Genomic DNA, 20,199 nt, shown 5'->3' on the forward strand with positions numbered 1-20,199 from the left:
ATTGTCAAGAATCTCAATGTTTCCACAGTGGTATACTCTTACGGTTGGCAACACTGCTTCTTAAGGTACTTACCCTATGAGGAAGAGAGATCTTAAAGAGGACATGGCTGCCAGTGCGCAAAGACTTACTTCATTGAAGGGAGCGTGAATCCGTGTTCTATTGTCGGAAACAGTTCACCGGACTTCGGTCCAATGGAGAGCACATTGTTTCAGAAGGCATTGCACCACAGCGGGAGTTGCCGTCAGACAGATGGGCTGCCTTGATCACGCCGGGATGATTAAGCACGTAAAGCATGACGGGAGTCAAAAAACCGTGGACAGAACAATCGACAGACGAGAACAAGAGCTGCGATTCCTTTATAGCAGGCATGTCAAACTCAAAATATGAATTGGGCCAAATAGTCAGTAGTGTTAGATAGGGCGGGCCGCAAGGGAAAAAATTAAATTATCTTTAATACTTTATTTTAAAGAATGACTAACATAACACTTAATGAAGTATATTGAACATTCATTGAAACTTGATCATTGCTTCTTGCCTGACAGCTGGCATCTTTTTTCTGCCCCCAACTTATCAATATCAGGAGACATCTTATTCAAAGCAGCTACTGAAAATCTGGATCGCGTTGGTGACTTGTTTCCTTTCACGAGTGAGAAAAGTTTTTCACACTGGTAAGTGCTACCGAACATGGAAATTATTTCACACCCAAATTTGCGGGTTTCTGGAAAACGTGCATGCAAGTACTTGTAAAAGTCAGGGATGCCCACTTCGCTGTACTTTTGTTTCAAAGTTGAGTCGCACTGAATTTCAATTACTTCCATCTGCAAATGTGCTGCCACTTTTTCTACGTCAGTCGTAAACAGGGCTGAAAAAAGGGAGATCTGGTCTTCGAAAGAACGAACATCGTGGAACCTTTTCTCGAATTCAGTATTCAAAACCTGAATTTTTTCGGCGTACTTTTTGTACAAAACAGGGTCCTTTGAACTTGATCTGTATTTAGAACAAATTGGAAAGTGCGTCAAGTCTTCGTTTCTTAACTGTTTTTCCCAAAGCAATAACTTCGAATGTTTTGACGTGATCATTCATGTTGGTGATTAATTGATCTTTTCCTTGCAGTTTCAAATTTAAATCTGACAAGTGTTTCGTTATATCAACAAGAAAGGAAAGATCTTGTAACCACGTTGGTTGCGAAAAAAGGCTGGTGTCTTGTTCTTTCATTTCCAAAAATTCGCATATTTCATCTTTGAAGTTCCAGAATCTTTCAAGAACCATAGAACACGATAGCCAAGTGCACTTCTGTGTAGTAGGGGACTCCAGAATATTCGCTTTCTAAATCTGTTAAGAAAGCAGAAAATTGTCGCTGGTTTAAGCCACGGGATCTTATGAAGTTGATAGCTTTTTTCACAGGCTTCATCACACTTTCCATGTTGATTACTTTTGAACACAAGACCTCTTGGTGAATGATGATGCAATGCATATGATGGAACATGTGTTTATCGCAAGTTTCACGAAATTCGTTTTGCAGTTTTGTCACAAAACCATTGTTTTTTCATTGAAGGGTCACCATTCATAGCTACACAGGATAACTTTGACAGAGGTACATCATACTTCCGTAAAAGTTCACGAACAGCAATAAATATATCCTCACCGGTAGTAGTGTCATGCAATGGTACAATGTCCAATAGCTCCTCATCACAAGCACGAAGAAACACAACTAAGTGAGCTACACCACCGATGTCTCATCACAAGCGATGGAATAAGCAATGAAATTTGACACTTTTGTTTTAATTTGATCACTCAAATCACAGGCCAGTTCGGTTACTCTTTCAGCAACCGTGTTGCGGGATACTGAAATGCCTTGAAAAGCTTTTACACTTGCGGGATTAACTATTTCCGTTTAATAAACTCGCCTTCGGCAAAAGGTTTTAACTGTTTAGCTATCAACTCCGACAATGCGTAGCTTGCGCGTACCGCAGCTTCGCTTTCTTGAGCTACTTTAGTAGGTTTTCGGGCGAAGGCAGCATGTTCCTCTTTCCCTTCAACCCTCCCCTCATTCTAGATTCCGGAGGGAAAACTGCAGAGGCAGACGACTTAGCCTTGGGCTCTGAACAACTGGTAATCACTACATTCGTCAACTACCCCAATAATACAACACGACCACCTTTTTTCACCTACCAACGGGTATATCCTGTCCAAGAGGAAAACGTGTAAAATTTCACATCGTCTTATATAATAACACAGATATTTTAGCAACTACTACATCTGAAGGCTCTATTATTTAAAAACAGGTAATAGCAAAGGGGCCGCACAAAAATATATCGAGGGCCGCATGCGGCCCGCGGGCCGCGTGTTTGACATGCCTGCTTTATAGGATCTCTCGTTGCTCTCCGCGCGAAACTGCAGACGTCTTTACAGGTCCGAGAAAACCAAGTTGCCACAGCTTGCCGAACCACCCTATCGAGACGGTTAGTATTGCCACATTGCGAATTCAGCATCTTGCTTTGAAGGATGCCAGTGGCGTATTTGTGATTAAATTTCTGATTTTTTGGGGGGGGTATGTAAATTTGTTTATATGTTACCAGTCGGTAAACCAAACTATTACCTTGCGGTTCTATGTACTTAGAACCAGGATTGTTAAAGGTCCAGGAATTTTAAATAAATTCAATTCCGGTCCAGGAGACAAAATCAGCAAGCATAAATGGGTTCTGGACCGTAAAGTACCTTTTTATCTAAAAAGTATTTCAATTCGGTTCAGGAACCTTTTTACCAGATCGATTTAAATTCGGTCCAGGAACATTTCTTTCTGGATCGATTTAAATTCGGTCCAAGAACTTTCTTTCTGGATCGATTTAAATTCGGTCCAGGAACCTTTTTTTCTGGATCGATTTAAATTCGGTCCAGGAACCTTTTTTTCTGGATCGATTTAAATTCGGTCCAGGAACATTTTTTTCTGGATCAATTTAAATTCTGTCCAGGAACTTTATTTTCTGGATCAATTTAAATTCGGTCCAGGAACCTTTTTTTCTGGATGAATTTAAATTCGGTCCAGGAACCTTTTTTTCTGGATGAATTTAAATTCGGTCCAGGAACTTTATTTTCTGGATCAATTTAAATTCGGTCCAGGAACTTTTTTTTCTGGATAAATTTAAATTCGGTCCAGGAACCTTTTTTTCCCTGGATCAATTTAAATTCGGTCCAGGAACATTTTTTCCCTGGATCAATTTAAATTCGGTCCAGGAACCATTTTTTTCTGGATCAATTTAAATTCGGTCCAGGAACCATTTTTTTCTGGATCGATTTAAATTCGGTCCAGGAACCCATTTTTTTCTGGATCGATTTAAATTCGGTCCAGGAACCCATTTTTTTCTGGATCGATTTAAATTCGGTCCAGGAACCCATTTTTTTCTGGATCGATTTAAATTCGGTCCAGGAACCCATTTTTTTCTGGATCGATTTAAATTCGGTCCAGGAACCCATTTTTTTCTGGATCGATTTAAATTCGGTCCAGGAACCTATTTTTTTCTGGATCGATTTAAATTCGGTCCAGGAACCTATTTTTTTCTGGATCGATTTAAATTCGGTCCAGGAACCTATTTTTTTCTGGATCGATTTAAATTCGGTCCAGGAACCTTTTTTTCTGGATCGATTTAAATTCGGTCCAGGAACCTTTTTTTTCTGGATCGATTTAAATTCGGTCCAGGAACCTTTTTTTTCTGGATCGATTTAAATTCGGTCCAGGAACCTTTTTTTTCTGGATCAATTTAAATTCGGTCCAGGAACCTTTTTTATCTGGATCAATTTAAATTCGGTCCAGGAACCTTTTTTCTGGAACTTTTTTAATACAATACGCAACTTGGACCGAATTTAGATAGTGCGAGAAAAAAGGTTCCGGTCCTGCAGCGGAACCCAATGGAACAGAACCAATTAGAATTTATGCGTTTCTGGACCTTAAACAACCCTGCTTAGAACATTGGTTCTAATCTAGGTCATTAAAGCTATTGATAACATTTAGACGTAATTTAGAAACACTTGGCATATTTACATTCTAAGAGAACTCAAAACTCGTACGCAAATAGAGCTATCGAACTAATAACACAGAAAATTTGACCAAACTTAACGCCCATCAAACCCACCTACAAGTTTCCTGTGAACACTTGAACACATTTAAAATATCAGCACTTAAGTGAAAAACAGCCTGCTGTTGGCTCGGTGAAGTTGGTCAGTTGCAGAATACCATTTCTTAATTATAAAACTCACACATCTGGAAATCATTCGTCGTACAGTCATGAAATATTTCCCTGCCTTGTGGATTAAACGAGAACAGGGGAACAAAAAATCGGATAAGGAGAGAGAAACCCTATTGTGCTGTTAAGACCTTTCTCTCCTTATATTCATTAATGAAGCAAGTTTAAACACGATCATATTGTCTTATGCGCATGCGCGCTGCTGGAGAGAGAGAGAACAGCTGCCAATGACAGTCCGAATAGGCCAATGTGTGAAGTTCTCTGTTAATTCTATCGGGTCATGCACACATTTTCATCTCTGCCACAGTGATATGATCATTCCCATGCTCGGGCAGCCTGGGTGAGCCCCAGAGCTCTTTTGCAGGGATAGAAAGGGACAAACTCGTACTTTGGAGATCACTAATCGGGAATGCAATACAGGTTACCCACTCGGAAGTCTGATCTGGCATTAGTGCTGTGTCAAGTGTCTAAGCCAGAGGTTCGAAAACTTTTTCGTGCCGCGGCGTCCTTAGTGTTTCACCGCAGCGCCCAAGTCAGAATTTAAGCCTATCTGACACTTGCAACGCTCAGGGGCACACTTTGGGAACCATTGGTCTACGCTCAGCGAGCATTGCTCAGTTGCTCCTCAAACCAGCTTTCACTTCGCTCAGCAACGGGACGTCGTTGTTCATCTGTGATTAGTGTCGTACGGTTGAGGCAAGTGTCATCTGTTCTGACAGGAGGTAATTTAGAAATGCAACTAACAGGCTTTATAACTATTGTTCTAATGAAATTATTGGTGAGAGAGATGTGCATATGCTACCGTAGATTGACCATTGAGCTAATCACATCAAATTCGTCAAGTAAATGGGACTATTGCACTTAACTTTTCCACACACTTCCCTGCGGAAGCAGGAACGCATAATAGGGCTAAATCCACTCGCGTGGTGAATTCAATGTCGCTTCAAGACATAAACAGAACACAATGATGGCCCAAATGACGGGGAAGTTGAAGTGTGTAATACCCCCATAATTATTCAATTCACATAACGGGCGAAAACCTTTGCTCGGTTATTTTTGTCACGCCTCTGGTGGAGGGAATACAAATCATTCAAACGGAACTGCATAATTTGGCTTGATTATTGATACAACGCGGTAAAATACTGTAAAATGGCCTTAAATTCAATACCTTACGAGTTGTTATCCACTGCAGATTAATCGTAAGACCAGTGTGGTATTTGAAATATTTACAGTGAAAAAGGGGGGGAGGGATTTCAACAACTACATCAATAACTTCCTGTAGGCAAACTCGTATGAAGTAAGATAAAACCCCTGTTAGAGAAATTGAAAGCAGATTCTCAACGTACTTAATTTTGATGTCTGTGCATAAAGTGGACATAAAACAACAAATCAAACCCAGTATTTAATTTTGAAAATGTTCTTGAATTAAATTCGATATTTAAAAAAAAAAAACTGTATTACGTATGAATGATCCACTAATTCAAGTTCATTGCCAAATAGATATGCTAAAATCAAAAGCGAAAGAAACTAGTTGGCTAAGAAACATCAGTTAAACTAAGATTTTTTTCTTCTTCAGTATTCCCACTTTTTATCGATTAGTCCCCCAGTGTGAAAATATGCCAACTAGAGGGTGATACAGAAACCAGAGGGGGGTATTTCCCCTCACGTCTCCTCCAAACACCACATTGGGTAATACCTAACCAGGGTTTGACTTATAATCATCCACGTTTTTGCAGTTGGTAATGTCTTCCAACCGTGTGGCGGCGCTAGTGAGCACCATATTCGCCTCTCCTGAAGTAAGCGTCCCATCCAACTCGTGGTCCTACTGCAGATTATTCTTGAAGCGGCAAAAGGAGGAATTGTCTCTAAGCGTCGCTTCGGTACTTCAACTTCTCCGTCAGGCTACTGCCAATGAATCCGTGCGAAGGAGTCATTTACACAGTTGACGTAAGGCGCCCTCTGCACCTCGTTACGTAACGTGAGCCATTATTTTATCTCTGCACTGGGAAGTTATTTACCAAAGCTTCTCTACTCCCTCTCTTGTGAGCCGTCGAGTTGAAACTGAGGATCGGAAAGTGGCTTGTTTGAGCTAGAACCTGTGCTGGTAGCCTTACGGTTAACACTCTCGCCTTTTGTGCGAGATGTCCTACTTTCGACTCATGGTGGATCTGTGTTCAAAACCAGCGGGTCGTAAGTCTCAAAATGTGACTAGAATTTTCGATTTTGTGCCGGTCTAATTTTTTAAGTGGTCACTTTTGCAGGATTGCTACACGTCTGGAAAACATGGAAAACGGAATTTTGCAGATTGTCTTTAATTTACGTGCATTTTGGAGTCTGCAAGAGGAAAAGTTGCAAAATCAACAAGCAGTTCAGTTCCACTTCTGGATTCGGTTCTTGAGATTCCACTCCCAAAAAAGATTCAGTTTAGAAACTTGTTTCTTTCGTTCTTACGATTCTCAGTCTTGTGCAAAATTATGGTTCCTTCGAATTTCTGTAATAATTTTTTTACTTTTATTACACTAGATATTAGAAAGAATATCAATGTTAAACTTGCAGTAGAGATATCCGATTGATAACTAAAAGTACGAGTACATTGAAAATATGATCATAATTATCGGAAAGGTTGGTGAAGATGAGGTTATTGTCTATTATTTTATAGATCTTAGTCTTGTTGGCATTTCCTATAGAATTCCTATGTGCAACAAAAATTTCTCCAGATGCTGTGTACTTAAAAATGTAAGCCAAAAAACAGCATTTTCTACGACACTATAAATACGCCAGAAAAAAAAATGTGTATGGTTTATGAACTTTTTTTCTGTTGTTTTTATGTTGTGGAGATCTGTTATGGTGAAATAATGTACTACCCCTGTTATCTTAGCCTGAAGGCTAGATGCACCTGATTGTAGCACCCAGTACAATTCTTCGAATTTTCACGTGTTCTTGTGTGTGTGTGTGTAGAATGAAATTTACAAAAAAAAGTCCCAAAAGTGAATATTCATAATTATTAACGGATTATATATTTCATTGAAAAACAAAAGGTTCAAAAGCAAAAATCATGACGACAAACATGTCTGGAAAAGTTTCATTTTTGGACTGGAAAAAACTGGAAATGTCGGGGAATTCCATAAAAAAATGTAGCAATTCTGCTTTTGGCAACTAGACGAGTAGAACCGATTCACGAATTTCGTCTGACGTCTCTGTTGCCTTGCAATTAGTTCGACGCGACCACTTGGCGTTTTTAAATCTAGCAACATATGAAAAAGCAAAAATTCCACGTTACCATAGAAAAGAGCCTTAGTTTGCCTCATCCCCATTTCGTGTACTTACTTTATTTACTTTAAAATTAAAGTAAATAAAATAGATATACGAAGTGGGGATGAAACAATTGAACCAAAAAAAATAATACACCTTGTATCCGAATTGTTACTAATATATTATTCATTTTTAAGCAAACAATGTTTGTAATAAAGTGCAATTGATGTTTAGTTTTATTTTTCATAATTTAATACCGACCTTACCGCATTGTATTATATTTGTTTTATATTTATGTGTTAGGCGTTTTCATTAATCCATTTCTATAGATTTCCGCAAAACACAATCATATCAATGTGTATATTACACACATAGAGCACCATCTCTTGGGAATCTCTGTTTATAATTTAGTATTTTCATGCTTCTAAATCCTGGGGTTTGGGACTGTAAAGATATAAAAATTGGAAAAAGGAAAGTAACACCCCATAATATCTTAAGGCTCTATAGACGTTCTCTAATCTATATTTTCTGTTGATAGATGGCAACAGTAGCGAAGTTGTAAACGAACCCAAAGTTTACATCCGTTGTGCGTGTTACCTACTTCGTAGCTGAGCGAAGAGAGGCCATTTAGCATAATTTTCATTTTTTAAAATTTTGTTTTGTTCACGAGAAGGGGCTCCACGTGCGAGGAAAGACCATCACACACTCTAATTTTTCGCAATTCGATGCCGCTGAGGAATTCACTTGGAATAACGCAATGAAAACAACACCGGGACTCAGCGTTGAAACCCAGCTTTTAAGAATGGAATTTCTTGGAAATTATTCCTCTCGTGATCTTTGTAATACCTCGTGGTGCGATCAAAACTTAGAAGCTGTTAGATATTCTATTCTCATTTAGCTTTATCGCCGCGCTACACTCAAATTCTGGACGTTACAGGATCATATCCTGAACGCGGGTATCCTGGCTGAGATTTCAGTCTGTCCGGATGAATACTGGAATCGTACCTTCATGGAAGCTCACTTGTCATACATGATCACTTTACCGTCGCGGTTAACGTAAATATATTAGGATTGTGTCAAGACTAGTAAATCTCGGTCTCGTTCGAGATTTTAGTAAACGGCAATGAAAGGTATATGGAATCAAAATTGCTTTACTTATCAACAAAGACGGGACAAATTTGTGCTCTGTTTCGTCTGGTCCTTGTACTGGGGCAGAGATGCCAGCGGGTGGGTGAGAGTTGGGTTCAGAAGCAACGTGAAATAATCTAAGTCCACCCAAGTAACATACATGAGAAATTTCCAGAGTAATTTATAGTAGAGCAAGAAAGTACAGGGGGATAAGGAGAGAACGGGATAGAAGGAATGAGAGGCAGAAATAGAAAGAGGATGAGAGAAACAGAAAACAGACGAGGAGAAAGAGACGAAGGGGGACATAACAATAGAGGAAGAGAGACGGGAAGAGAGTTATAGATGTAGAGAGACAGACAAACAGGAAAGATGGAAAGGCAGGAAGAGACGGAGGAGAGAAAGAAACTGAGGGAGAGGGACGGAACGACAGAAATATACTGAGAGAAACAAAGAGAGTCGAAGGGAGACAGAAAAGTAGAGGAAGAGAGAAATGAAAGGTAGAGAGACGAAGGGAGACTGAAAAGTAGAGGAAGAGACAGAGAAATAATAATAAAGGTAGAGACGGAAAGAGAAAAAGAGGAGAGAAAGAAACGGAGGAAGAGAGACGGAACGACAAAGAAACGGAGGCAGAGGCGGCGAGAGAGAAATACAGAAACAGGAATAGAGAGAAACTGAGAAGAAAGAAGAATAGAGAAAGGAACTGAAAGATAAACAAAGGAAGAGAGACTGAAAGTCAGGAAGACGAACAGAGAGAAAATGAGGAAGAGAAGCATAAATGGAAGTAAGAGGTGGAGACAAACCGGAACCAGAAGATAGATACTCCGATGAAGAACAAAGTGAACTAAATGTAGAGAAACATGCGGATAGAAAAGGTAGATTAACTAACTCTCTAGCCTTGTTAAGGTTCATGGCTGCAGCTCGTACACAGGCCTTCCATCTGTCCCTATCCTGAGCAAGATCTATATACTCTTTTCCATACCTACAGATTTCCTTTAGGTCCATAAAGTAGATTAAGAAACAGGGAATGAGTATATAGGAAGAGAGGAGGAGAACGTAGGGAGAATTCTTGTAGCAAAACTCACCTAAAACATTTCGTACGCCCTTGAACCTACTCACAAGCCTCTCTAATGGTGTAAATAAGCGACGCTACCACACACAAACACCAAATAAATGAATGTGGACTGCATGCTGGTGTCTTGGCTGCATAATACCGCTCTTCGCCGCGAAGCGATTCTGATTCTTCTATACATTTCCTAATCGAAAGTTGACCCAGAGCAGACTAATATATTGGGAGACCTACCTAGCTTAAAGGATCTGATAAAGGGGAAATGCAGTTCCAAGGGCGTCCGTTGCATGCGCGGTGGCATGTTTGGGAACTTGCTCGCGTGCAGTTCCCTTGTAAGTTGCGTCTGGGGCGGTCGGCAGATGGACAACAATGTTTTCACCCAGTTCCCCACTTATCGATTGCCTTTGTCTCACACTGGAGGAAGTCCGCCAATTATACTTTGGCATTGCAGTTCGTTCCCGCGAGTATTATCTTCAAAAAGACGCACACATGACTACTTTGACTTCCGTAGTAAACAGGTTTTAAGTTATTTTGGTGTCGATGTTGTACAAGTACCCACTTCTTGCATTTATGTGTTTTCAGGATGTAATGCAGTTATAATTCCCAAGAAAAAGTTACTGTTATTATTTTGTTTGCTTGACAGATGTGCAACTGGCTCTCTGCTTGAGGTACACTTTTCATTCAGAATTTAATTGTCAGGCAATGTTGGGCTAGTCGCATCTTAGTCACTTAGAATTTCGTATTATCTAGTCGAGCCACGTTTGCTTCTGCTCTGGGACTCTGGTCGAGTCACGTTTGCTCCTTGATAGTCACGTTTTATATAATTCAAAATTTGTACCTTGTGTGTCATATTTAACATAATACGTATACAGTATACGTAGCATATATGCACCAGAAATTGAAAACAGAGTGTTTACGTAGTATGCTGCTGGTTATCATCTGGAAGCTACCTGGTCTTAAGAAACCAGTGTATTTGAGGTGACATTATGTGACCAGGGCTAGGAAGGACCATTTTTTCAATATTTCTTTGTTTCCACTGTTATTATTTGCTTAGGAAATAAAAAAAGCAACTAAAGTAGTGTAAAATTCTTGGGGGATAGGAAGAATAGTGGTTATCGTAACAGATCAGTAATCTGAAGGTCGTATGTTCGAAGTGTGACCAGCGAAAAGAAAAGGGAAAACATAAAGTGATAGTGTTTAGAATAGTTTTCTTGCACTATGTTTGTTTACAGTGTAATCTCAATTTCACTAACTTTTAGACAACTGTTTATGTTACTGCGTGCAGTAAGTGCTTGACCAAATATAGCACTCCCCGCTTTTTTTTCAGTCTCCTGTATGTCTTTGGCGTTGAGAGTGAGTGGTGTCTGTCCGTTTGTTGAATTGCAAATTTAAATGAATTTCCATTTCCGAAATTCAGTTTTCTTTGGCGGGAGAAGTGGAAGAGGGGGGGGGGGGATAAAGTTTTGTTTCGCATCGCACCGCACAGCATCGCGCACGTCCTTCCAGTCCGGGATTCTCGAATCGGTCGCCGGGCTCCGCTCTGCAGCCAGTCGATAGCGAGCGCTGGTGGCACTGGGTCGAGCCTCGCGCATTGTCCGGAACACACGGCTTATTCGCGCCTTCTCGACCCAGTTTCCTCCCTTTAAACCGCGCCTACGTCAATCATCGTCACGCTTCTGCAGCCGATCCAGCACAATCGACGCCAACTGCAAGCCTTAACTTGTTTTTCGCTTCGATAGACAAGGACTTGAGCGCTTCCGTGACCTGACCTTTGACCCCTACTCGCGAGTGACCTTCGGAAATACTTTTAAAGTTTAAAGTATATTTTTCTGCTGGGTGAATCTGTGAGAATTCCAGAACTGGACAAGCTACTGGTGTTAAGTGTACACTTACCCTGGCTGTTGGTGTGTATTGGTGGGAAAAATAATCTAAGCAATATTGAATTTTCTATCCGTCTAAAAGAACCATCCGATCTTGTCGATTTTCTCATTTTAACTCAGGAGATCTCTATTCTGAATGTCCCTAGTCTGATTTAGTGCAACTGTCGTGCTGTAGACACAATAGTAGTCGTGAAGAAATAGTAATATATATATAGTAAAATTTCTATTTTATCTGATCAGTGTGCAGTATATATTTGTGTGGTGTTCTGTAGTGTACTTTGACACTAAACCAAAACTCCATCAGTGTTGTTTTTCCAATTTTTAAGTGTGTTCAATATATTTACAAAGCTGGCTCGTGTTCGGACAAAATTATTCAGACGTTGTTTCGAGCTTGTCCAAAATTCTTTCAACGCAATATCGTTCCTGGCCAGGGTTCTCTCTGTGCTTTTCGGCCATTGGCCACATTTTTTTCAGTGCCTGCTCTCGTTCGACCCAAATCCTTTAAACGCATTGTCGTACTGGCCTAGAGTAAATTCAGTGGTGCTTTGCGTTGGGCCAAGGCTATTTCGGTGCTGTGTCAGCGCTATTCGGCACTTGGTCAGAATATTTTCGGTGCTATTTCGTGTCTATTCGAAAGTCTTTCAGTGCTGCGTGTTGTGTGTCCGAAGTTCAATCCGCGCCGCTTCCTCCGTGTCAAAAATTTTGTCGTTCCTGTGTCGCAGAAGGTACGGCATTGAGGAAGAGACTGGCGATGGAAAAATAAGTATGTTTATGCAAAACTGCAGCGATGATGATGAGAGAAACGGTCCCGTGAAAGAAACGGATTGGAGATATCGTGAGAATGGGAAACGCTTGCAACAATAACAGGAACAACAATGCAGAGGCGAAAGGAGAAAATCTGAGAAGGATGGGTCCGTTGTAGCTTTCCTGACATTGCCACGCTAATAAGTGACTTGTAATGGTTAAGTAACTCGCATGATAACATACATGTGGCAGCACGACTTGCCGAGCAGTCTTCCACAGCGTAAAAGGTCTCCTTGCAGCGCTCCAACATAGTTATCGTCTCGCCGATTTGTGCTTTACTCGCCATTTCGACTTATCTGCATCGAACGACATGTTTTGTTTGACTACTTTCAGCGTGCCTGAACGCCTGATTATAAATCCCTGTATGCGATTTATTGCGCGTATCCGTATTGCATTGTGCACCTGTGTTGGCCAGCCTCGCAACGAAGGTACCTGAACAATACGGGATAGAAATTAACATATCAGTGAAGTGCAAAAACATTCTTGGTGTTTTGGAGTTTTAAGGTGAAATCCAGTCAATTTTTGTGGTGCTTTTAAATCTAGTCGTGTGATTTCCGTCTTCAGCAATGCTTTGTGACGGAATTGAATTTTCGGATATTATGCATTTTATTTCAAACATTTTGTTCGAAGTTGACATTGCGAATGTTACGAAAGGCAACTCTTTTTTGGTTTTGTGTTCGAACATTGGAACTTGACATTGCAAGTGTTACGAACAGCAACTAATTTTTGGATCCTTGTTCAAACATTCGAAGTTTGTATTGCGAGTGTTACGAACAGCAACTAATTTTTGGATCCTTGTTCAAACATTCGAAGTTGTTGAGAACAGCAGCTCGATTTGGGATTCTTGTTCAAACATTCGAAGTTTGTATTGCGAGTGTTACGAACAGCAACTAATTTTTGGATCCTTGTTCAAACATTGGAAGTTATTGAGAACAGCAGCTCGATTTGGGATTCTTGTTCAAACATTCGAAGTTTGTATTGCGAGTGTTACGAACAGCAACTAATTTTTGGATCCTTGTTCAAACATTCGAAGTTTGTATTGCGAGTGTTACGAAGAGCAACTTATTTTTTAAACGAATCTTTCAGTTATGGAATTCAAGCTTTCAAAGTTGACATAATAAGTGTTACAGACAGCAACATTTGGAAACGAATAGTTCTTATTTTGTCCTGGTAAAAAGTGTATCCGTTAATGGACAAGAAACTATCAGTACAAGCACTTAAGCAATGCTTGCTATGACACCATCTTTTTGGAATCTCCATTTGGAATAACTCTGCGAACTTCTATCCGCGTTGAATCTCCTAAAGTTGACATTTGTGATCTTATCCTAGTACAAACTGTCCATTCAAAGGTATGAGAACTTTCTACAAGCAATACGGCTGTGATCGTGAAGGTGCTAAGTTTCTTTAGTTTGAAAGATAAAGTGTAATGAATGTAGACATCGTGGAATTTTCGTCAGCAATGTCTTTTAAAATGATCCACACGTTGCTGTCAAGATCCCGTTGCTCTAGCCCTATAAGGGCACCGCCGTCGCCGTCAAGGGCCCCAAGCTCGCCCTTCCACACCTCGACGTCGAGTCCGAGCCGAAGGGCTAACGAGGGCAGGGGGCGTCGGGGGTCCTACTGGAGCGGATACGAGAGGCGTTTCTTTTCCGACGACTGGGAGAAGACCATTGGAACTCTGGGGGTTGTCGACGCGCTGTGGAGCATGAATGCAGTGGTCGGAGCGGACGGGAAACAGGATGGCCCCAGTGAGACTCCGCCACCTCCCCCTCCGCCGCTGGACAATGCTACGGTATGTAGTTTCCCTTATTACTTCTTTATGATAGCTTGAGAACGTTCTAAAATTAGGTTGTTCATGTGAAATTTCTAACTTTATTTCAGTTACGTGCATTAGACACGTGATGAATCCTCCTCTAACTCAATATTAATATCCTCTGTCTTATCATTGTTCCTCCCGGGCTTCTCCGATGATATAAAGAATATTTTTTAAAAGTGGCAACGTTGTCGCGTTGTAATCAAGGGGCCCGAATTCGATATCCGTTGAAGGTCATAGTGTTTCGAATCCCACTTTTAACTGTGTGCCCAGTTCCAATTACCCTATCTGCCCTATCTCATTGGTCCATCCATTTCCTTCGTACTTTTCTTTGCTACAACACCCCTTACTCTACACCTGTCATGGCTATAGCTATTTTTACCATCAGTACTTTCTGACGACCACAGGTCATGATTTGTAAATTTCTTGTACAAATGCGTGTTATCAAGTTTAACTGTCAGCCACGAACGTATATCTTTGTAGTGGGGGAAGAGCCATTAAAGATGTTGATGCCATGGGAGGGCTAGACTTTGTTTGAAGGCACTCAAATATCAACTTCTCCTCTGCATAGTACACTCGTGAAACTCTGTTACTGCAGGCCGACAAGGCTCTGTGGGGTTTGTACTAGGTGTCCTGTTCACGTCTGTGTACAAAATTATTTTTCTCTTATCACCATTCACCGTTATTGTGGCGATTAGCCAAATGGCCAAGTAAAATACACGAACATAGAAATGCAATATAAAGTTATTTAGGTAAACGCAATTGTTATCCCACTCGGGAAATCCCCTCACCACTTTTCCCCTTTAATAGAATGGATGACCCCCGACGGGACTCATGAATACCTCTGAGATTGTGATGTAGACCGGAAAGTTAAACCTTCGAAATATATGTTACTGCAGAGTAATAATTTTTTACTAAGTATTACAAATTATTCTGCTGTTTTTAGGTTCAAGATCCAAGGGATGATTGTAATTAGGTTATATATCCAAGGATCTGTTTTGGTCGGTTCATAATCTTACAAATTGTTCGCAAGATATGGCATCTACGTTATGTCACATTAACAAAACGAAGTTAGTTTAGTTTCCACTGTGAATCTAGTTGCCCGTGAACCTCCCAACCTCAATAAAATAACATGAGCCAACAGAATGGTCAAGAAAATTGAAAAAGTGACAATGGAGAATATAGTTTCGTGAGGAAAGTGAAAAACATACAGATTACTGTGTTTGGAACAAGAACAAAGATAACCGTACCTTTGGCTAGAAATCGCTTAAAAGCGGTGTGAGCCAAGGGAAGAAGCTGAACAAAACCATTGCGGCCTGAGCCTAGCCTCTATAAGCTGACAATTGTAGTGGAATGTACAAGGGCATTACAACTTGTAGATTAATTTGCTCTTACTTCTTCTAAGACCTTCGCGATTGCATTTCTTCTATCGTGAACAGTAGAGATGATAAATAGTTACAACGTTGGAATGACTTGATTGAATCCGGGCACGTGAGCGTTTCATTATGCACGCGTTAAATCAAGGTGAAAGAGGTGATAGTATTGCAAAGAAGACGTTACTTTAACATCAGACCCTAAAGTCGTTATCCGTGATAAAAATTCTATTACGAAGGCCTGATTTACGACGTTAAATCGTATTGAAGCGCGACATTGTCTTGTGTTTACGGCTTTCTCGCCAACTCCTTGGAGGAACTCGATTAGTTCAACCTACGTTCGGATTCGTAGATGAAAGGGAGTGAGTCAGCCTCATCACTTAGTATGTTGTAATTTTGTTCTCGTTTTGTTATTATTTGCATCATTATACATAAGAGTTCAATTGATATAGGCATTTTATTATTTTAATTAAAAATACCCCCGACACAGCGTTAAGCCAGGGGTTCAGGTTTGAGTCGAAAGTTTTTATCAGTTCGTTACCCACTATCATTGTCGTGTGTTGTTCAGGTCTCCAACTAATATATATATACAGGGTGTCATTTTAATGGCGCCCACGGACCACAGATTCGTGTAGAGGACATCAAAACAAACAACTTTTCTCAGTAACATTTTTCTCGTTGGTGCGTCAATTCGACACTACAGCCGTTCAAAAAAGACCGTTTTGCCGCCTGGATGCTGGCAACCCAACACAACATTTGATCGTATCTGTGACGTCATTTCCTGCGGCGAAACAGCGCACGGTAGGGTTGCAAGGAACACACAAATTTTGTGAAAAATTACAAACTAGCAACCACATTATTACCTGTAAAACGAAGCGAGAAACGCGTCCAGTAAACCGAACATGATAGCCTATCAGCCAGAAGATCAGCAATCATCTCAGGGGAAGGGGGAAGTGAACCAACGGTATGAGAAATGGTAAAAAAAACGTATTCAAAATGAAGTGTCAATATCGGATTTTAACTCAGCCTACATGTCAAATATCAACAACAATAAAGGTTATTGTACTTAAACTTACATTTGGCTGTTTACGCCCAGCTACATGTCAATTATATTTGCTCATCTCGTTGCAAGGTTGATATCTACAGGTTTCAGTCCAGATGCCTTGTGGTACTTTTGTGGTGATAACGGAGTATCTGAGGTTTACGTTGTTACATTACGACTAAAACACGTACAACCACAGTAACAATCTAATGATGAATCAGTAGCGAATATACTGCCCTGTTCAGAGTTGCAAACTATTACATGTGTATCCGGTGCGTAGATAAACACAGTCGTCGGAGAGTTTGTTTTACTACTATTTATATCCCTGTATTTTCAACCATTTTTGCCACTTGCCTCATAATGCCCTTAATATACATTATGTTATGTGTTGCTTACCTTTGGAATTGAGTTCTTTCATTTATATTTTGTCATTAGTGTTGCCCACGAGACGAGACTTTGGCCTGTCTCGTCTCGTGGAAATGATGTAAAATGCTGTCTCGTCTCGAAAATATTCGTTTGTCAAAGGGACACATGATCAATCTCGTCTCGTCTCGAATTTTTAAAAGCCTGTCCCGTGTCGTCCCGTGGGCAACACTATTTGTCATCTATTCAGTGTGTCACAGACAACTAGTATCAGAAGGACGAAGTGGATAGACTAAATTGTAGATACCAACTTGGTAACTAGATTTTCAAATATTTGATATGTAAGCTAAGACAAAATTCGATATGACTACTTCCACTTGAATTCCATTTTCTTTCTACCATTTTTCGTATCGTTTGTTTACTTCCTGTTAGGTTACAGAACGTGTTTTCTCGTTTTGTTTTACGGGACATAATGTGGCTGATTGTAGCGATGTCATTTTTCACAGAATATATGTGTTCCTGGCAACCCTGGAACGCATCGCTTCACGACGGGATATAACATCACAAATGCAATCAAATGTTGTGTGTGGTTGCCAGCATTCAGGCGGCAAAACGGGCTCTTTTGAACGGCTGTAGCGCCGAAACTACGCACCAACGAGAGAAATGTTACTGAGAAAAGTTGTTTGTTGTGATGTCCTCTATACGTTTCCGTGGTCCGTGGGCGCCATTAAAATGACACCCTGTGTATATATATATATATATATATATATATATATATATATATATGTGTGTGTGTGTGTAATTGGTTGTAGTTTTTCAGCCATGCACCAGTTACATTTGTTTTAAATTTCATAATTTTATAATACAGTATTTTCTCTCACAATATAGTTGGTAAGTACATATATTATTTTCTTAGTCGGGTTGCTCAAAAGTGTTGACAAAGCGTATGTCTCATTATATCCTGCTTCTTTTAGTTCTCTTAAGAAATACTCACGCGTAGTTACATTAAGACGACATTCAAATACTGTACAATGTGATCAGGTGTTCCTTCATTTGCACCACACTGACAGATTGGGGATTGCACAATCTTCCTAGTGTACAAGTCTTTAGGGGCTAGGGTGTAATTTAGCCGACATCTAAGAAGGCTTATTAAAGAATTCCTTGCAAGATTTATATCTTGATACCAAGGTTCTTTAGGTATAAGTGGTTGAATTGAATAGTATTTTTTCCCCATTAGTCCTCCCTGTAATTGTCCAGTGTTTCTGCCAACTTCTCAACAGTTCTGTTTTAGCATGGGACTCTAGCGCTTTTGCAGAAAATTTAATCCGAAGCGATCGGTGACTTTATTCTTCAGCTGCGTACTTGGCTAATGCGGGTCTCCAACTTCGATATCTTTATTGAAGCAAAGCAAACTACGAGCCGCTCAACAGCGCCGCTACCGGGCAGGAACTGAAACTTTGTAATCCCACGGGGCTTGGCAGGTCCTAAACAACCTCGGCCTACACGCAACGCCTGCAAAAAAGAACATTGTAGAAATGAACACTCGTAATAATATGAAATGCTACGCAGTATCAACATTCTTGGAAAATATGCACTGTGAATGGGTAGTAAATAACTATTAGTTTGAAAGTAGTACAATTATTGTATGTAAAATGGTAAAAGTTTCGTGTCTACCTATTAGCCCGTAGGACAGCAAGCAATCCTTACATATTCAAGCAAGTATATTGAAGACTCTGGTTTTAACGCATGCACTTGCGAAATGCAATATTTTATTACCATGAGAACTGTGTTGCAGATAAGTAATAACAGACTTTCATGTAAAGAAAATGGTTGTCGATTCTACTTAAGTCAAGCATTTGTTTATTTTATTACGCAACGTGTAGTGTTCTACGGAGGGCAAGGAGTTAATTGTTCCCGCTTATAGAAGTAGTTTGCATACAAACATTGCTTCCCTCACAAGTGTCGAGTCTGACTTGGCCGAATTTGGATCTTGGTAAGTGGTAACGTACTTTTATTGCCGTCTTGTGTAAGCATTTTTTATTTCTTTTCTCCTTTCTCTGCGAGATTCAATAGAAAGTTAAATGGGTCTGGCAAGATGACAAGACTGGCGCCGCGATTCTAGCAGGCTTTCAGAATTTTTCTTTTTCCCTCCAAAAGTGGGAGCAGCAGTGTTTGCGATTGAGCAGTCTCAAAATGCTGCTGATAGCTTAAAAGTGCCCTCAGCAAGAAAGATAAGGTCATGCTTTCAAAGAATGTGTGTTCACTTCTCGACTTAATGCGTGCACGTTTCAGCGCTTTCCAGTAACTTGTTACGAAGTATGTATCTGCTTTATCGCTAACATTTTGCAATAGAACGGTACATATCAGGATCTAGAGTAGGGATTTCCTATTCAGACGAGACTACGCAGCCGGGCCCCGTTGCGAAGTGGCTACCACATCGCGCTAAGACGCCAGAGGTTCCGGGTTCGAATCCCGGCATGGGCATGGATGTCGATAGGGGCGTCTGTCTGCCACACTGATGACCCGGGTTCTATTCCCGAGTTGGGTGATGGAATAAATCCTCTCTGGGATTCACCCAGCCTCTAATAAATGGGTACCTGGGACCAACCATGGGAATGCTGTTCATATCACCTCCAAAGATGGCCGAGATTGAGAATGTGCCCCCACATCTCCCTTATGTGCGCCTTCATGGCATGGTGCAAAGTGCACGGGAAACTTTACGTTAACCATTAACTACCACCCGACAAATACCACATTGTACATAGCACAGAAAGTGGTTCTTTTGAAATAATAAATGTAGCAAAGATCGTCATCGCAGAATTCTCCATTTAAGAAAATGCTCTGTTACTATTTATTTTCCATTTATAATACAGTGCGTTTCAAAAGTCGCGCAACCCAAACTGAAAATTTATATAATGAAAACAGTAAGATATATTTACACCTGGTTTTCTGCATTATAAAGCCTCATTCATTGAGATTTGTTAGTGTTTAACATTATCAGTTTACACCGTACAGAAAATTGTATAAATTTTCAAAGTTTGGGTGGAGCGACTAACCCATTAATATGCACACTTTTGGTAATTTTGAAAACATATTTGGGATTATTAGGAACACTTTTTTCATGAACTGCTTAAAGCTATCTATCTGGCTATATCCTGACGGAACTTATCCACGACACTGTGTATGTATTTATTCACACACACACGCGGAGGGGGGGGGGGAGGGGGCTTATCAGA

General features: G+C 40.3%; 1 protein-coding gene across 37 annotated transcripts in view; it reads left to right on the plus strand.

Annotated features, from left to right (window-relative positions):
- Nucleotides 1-20,199, plus strand: part of shot (dystonin-like protein short stop) — an 888,743-nt gene that overhangs the window by 574,155 nt on the left and 294,389 nt on the right. Inside the window, exon 1 of one of the 37 annotated variants that reach the window (XM_083113167.1) lies at nt 13,671-14,164. The exons of the other annotated variants lie outside the window; for them this stretch is intronic. Coding sequence (XP_082969293.1) covers nt 13,799-14,164 — 366 coding nt within the window. The 5' untranslated portion in view covers nt 13,671-13,798. Of the gene's footprint in view, nt 1-13,670; nt 14,165-20,199 lie in introns of those variants that run through there. 37 annotated transcript variants of the gene reach the window in all.

This window comes from Lepisma saccharinum, chromosome 27 (genome assembly GCF_977018435.1).
Source record: "Lepisma saccharinum chromosome 27, izLepSacc3.1, whole genome shotgun sequence".
Lineage (NCBI taxonomy): Eukaryota > Metazoa > Arthropoda > Insecta > Zygentoma > Lepismatidae > Lepisma > Lepisma saccharinum.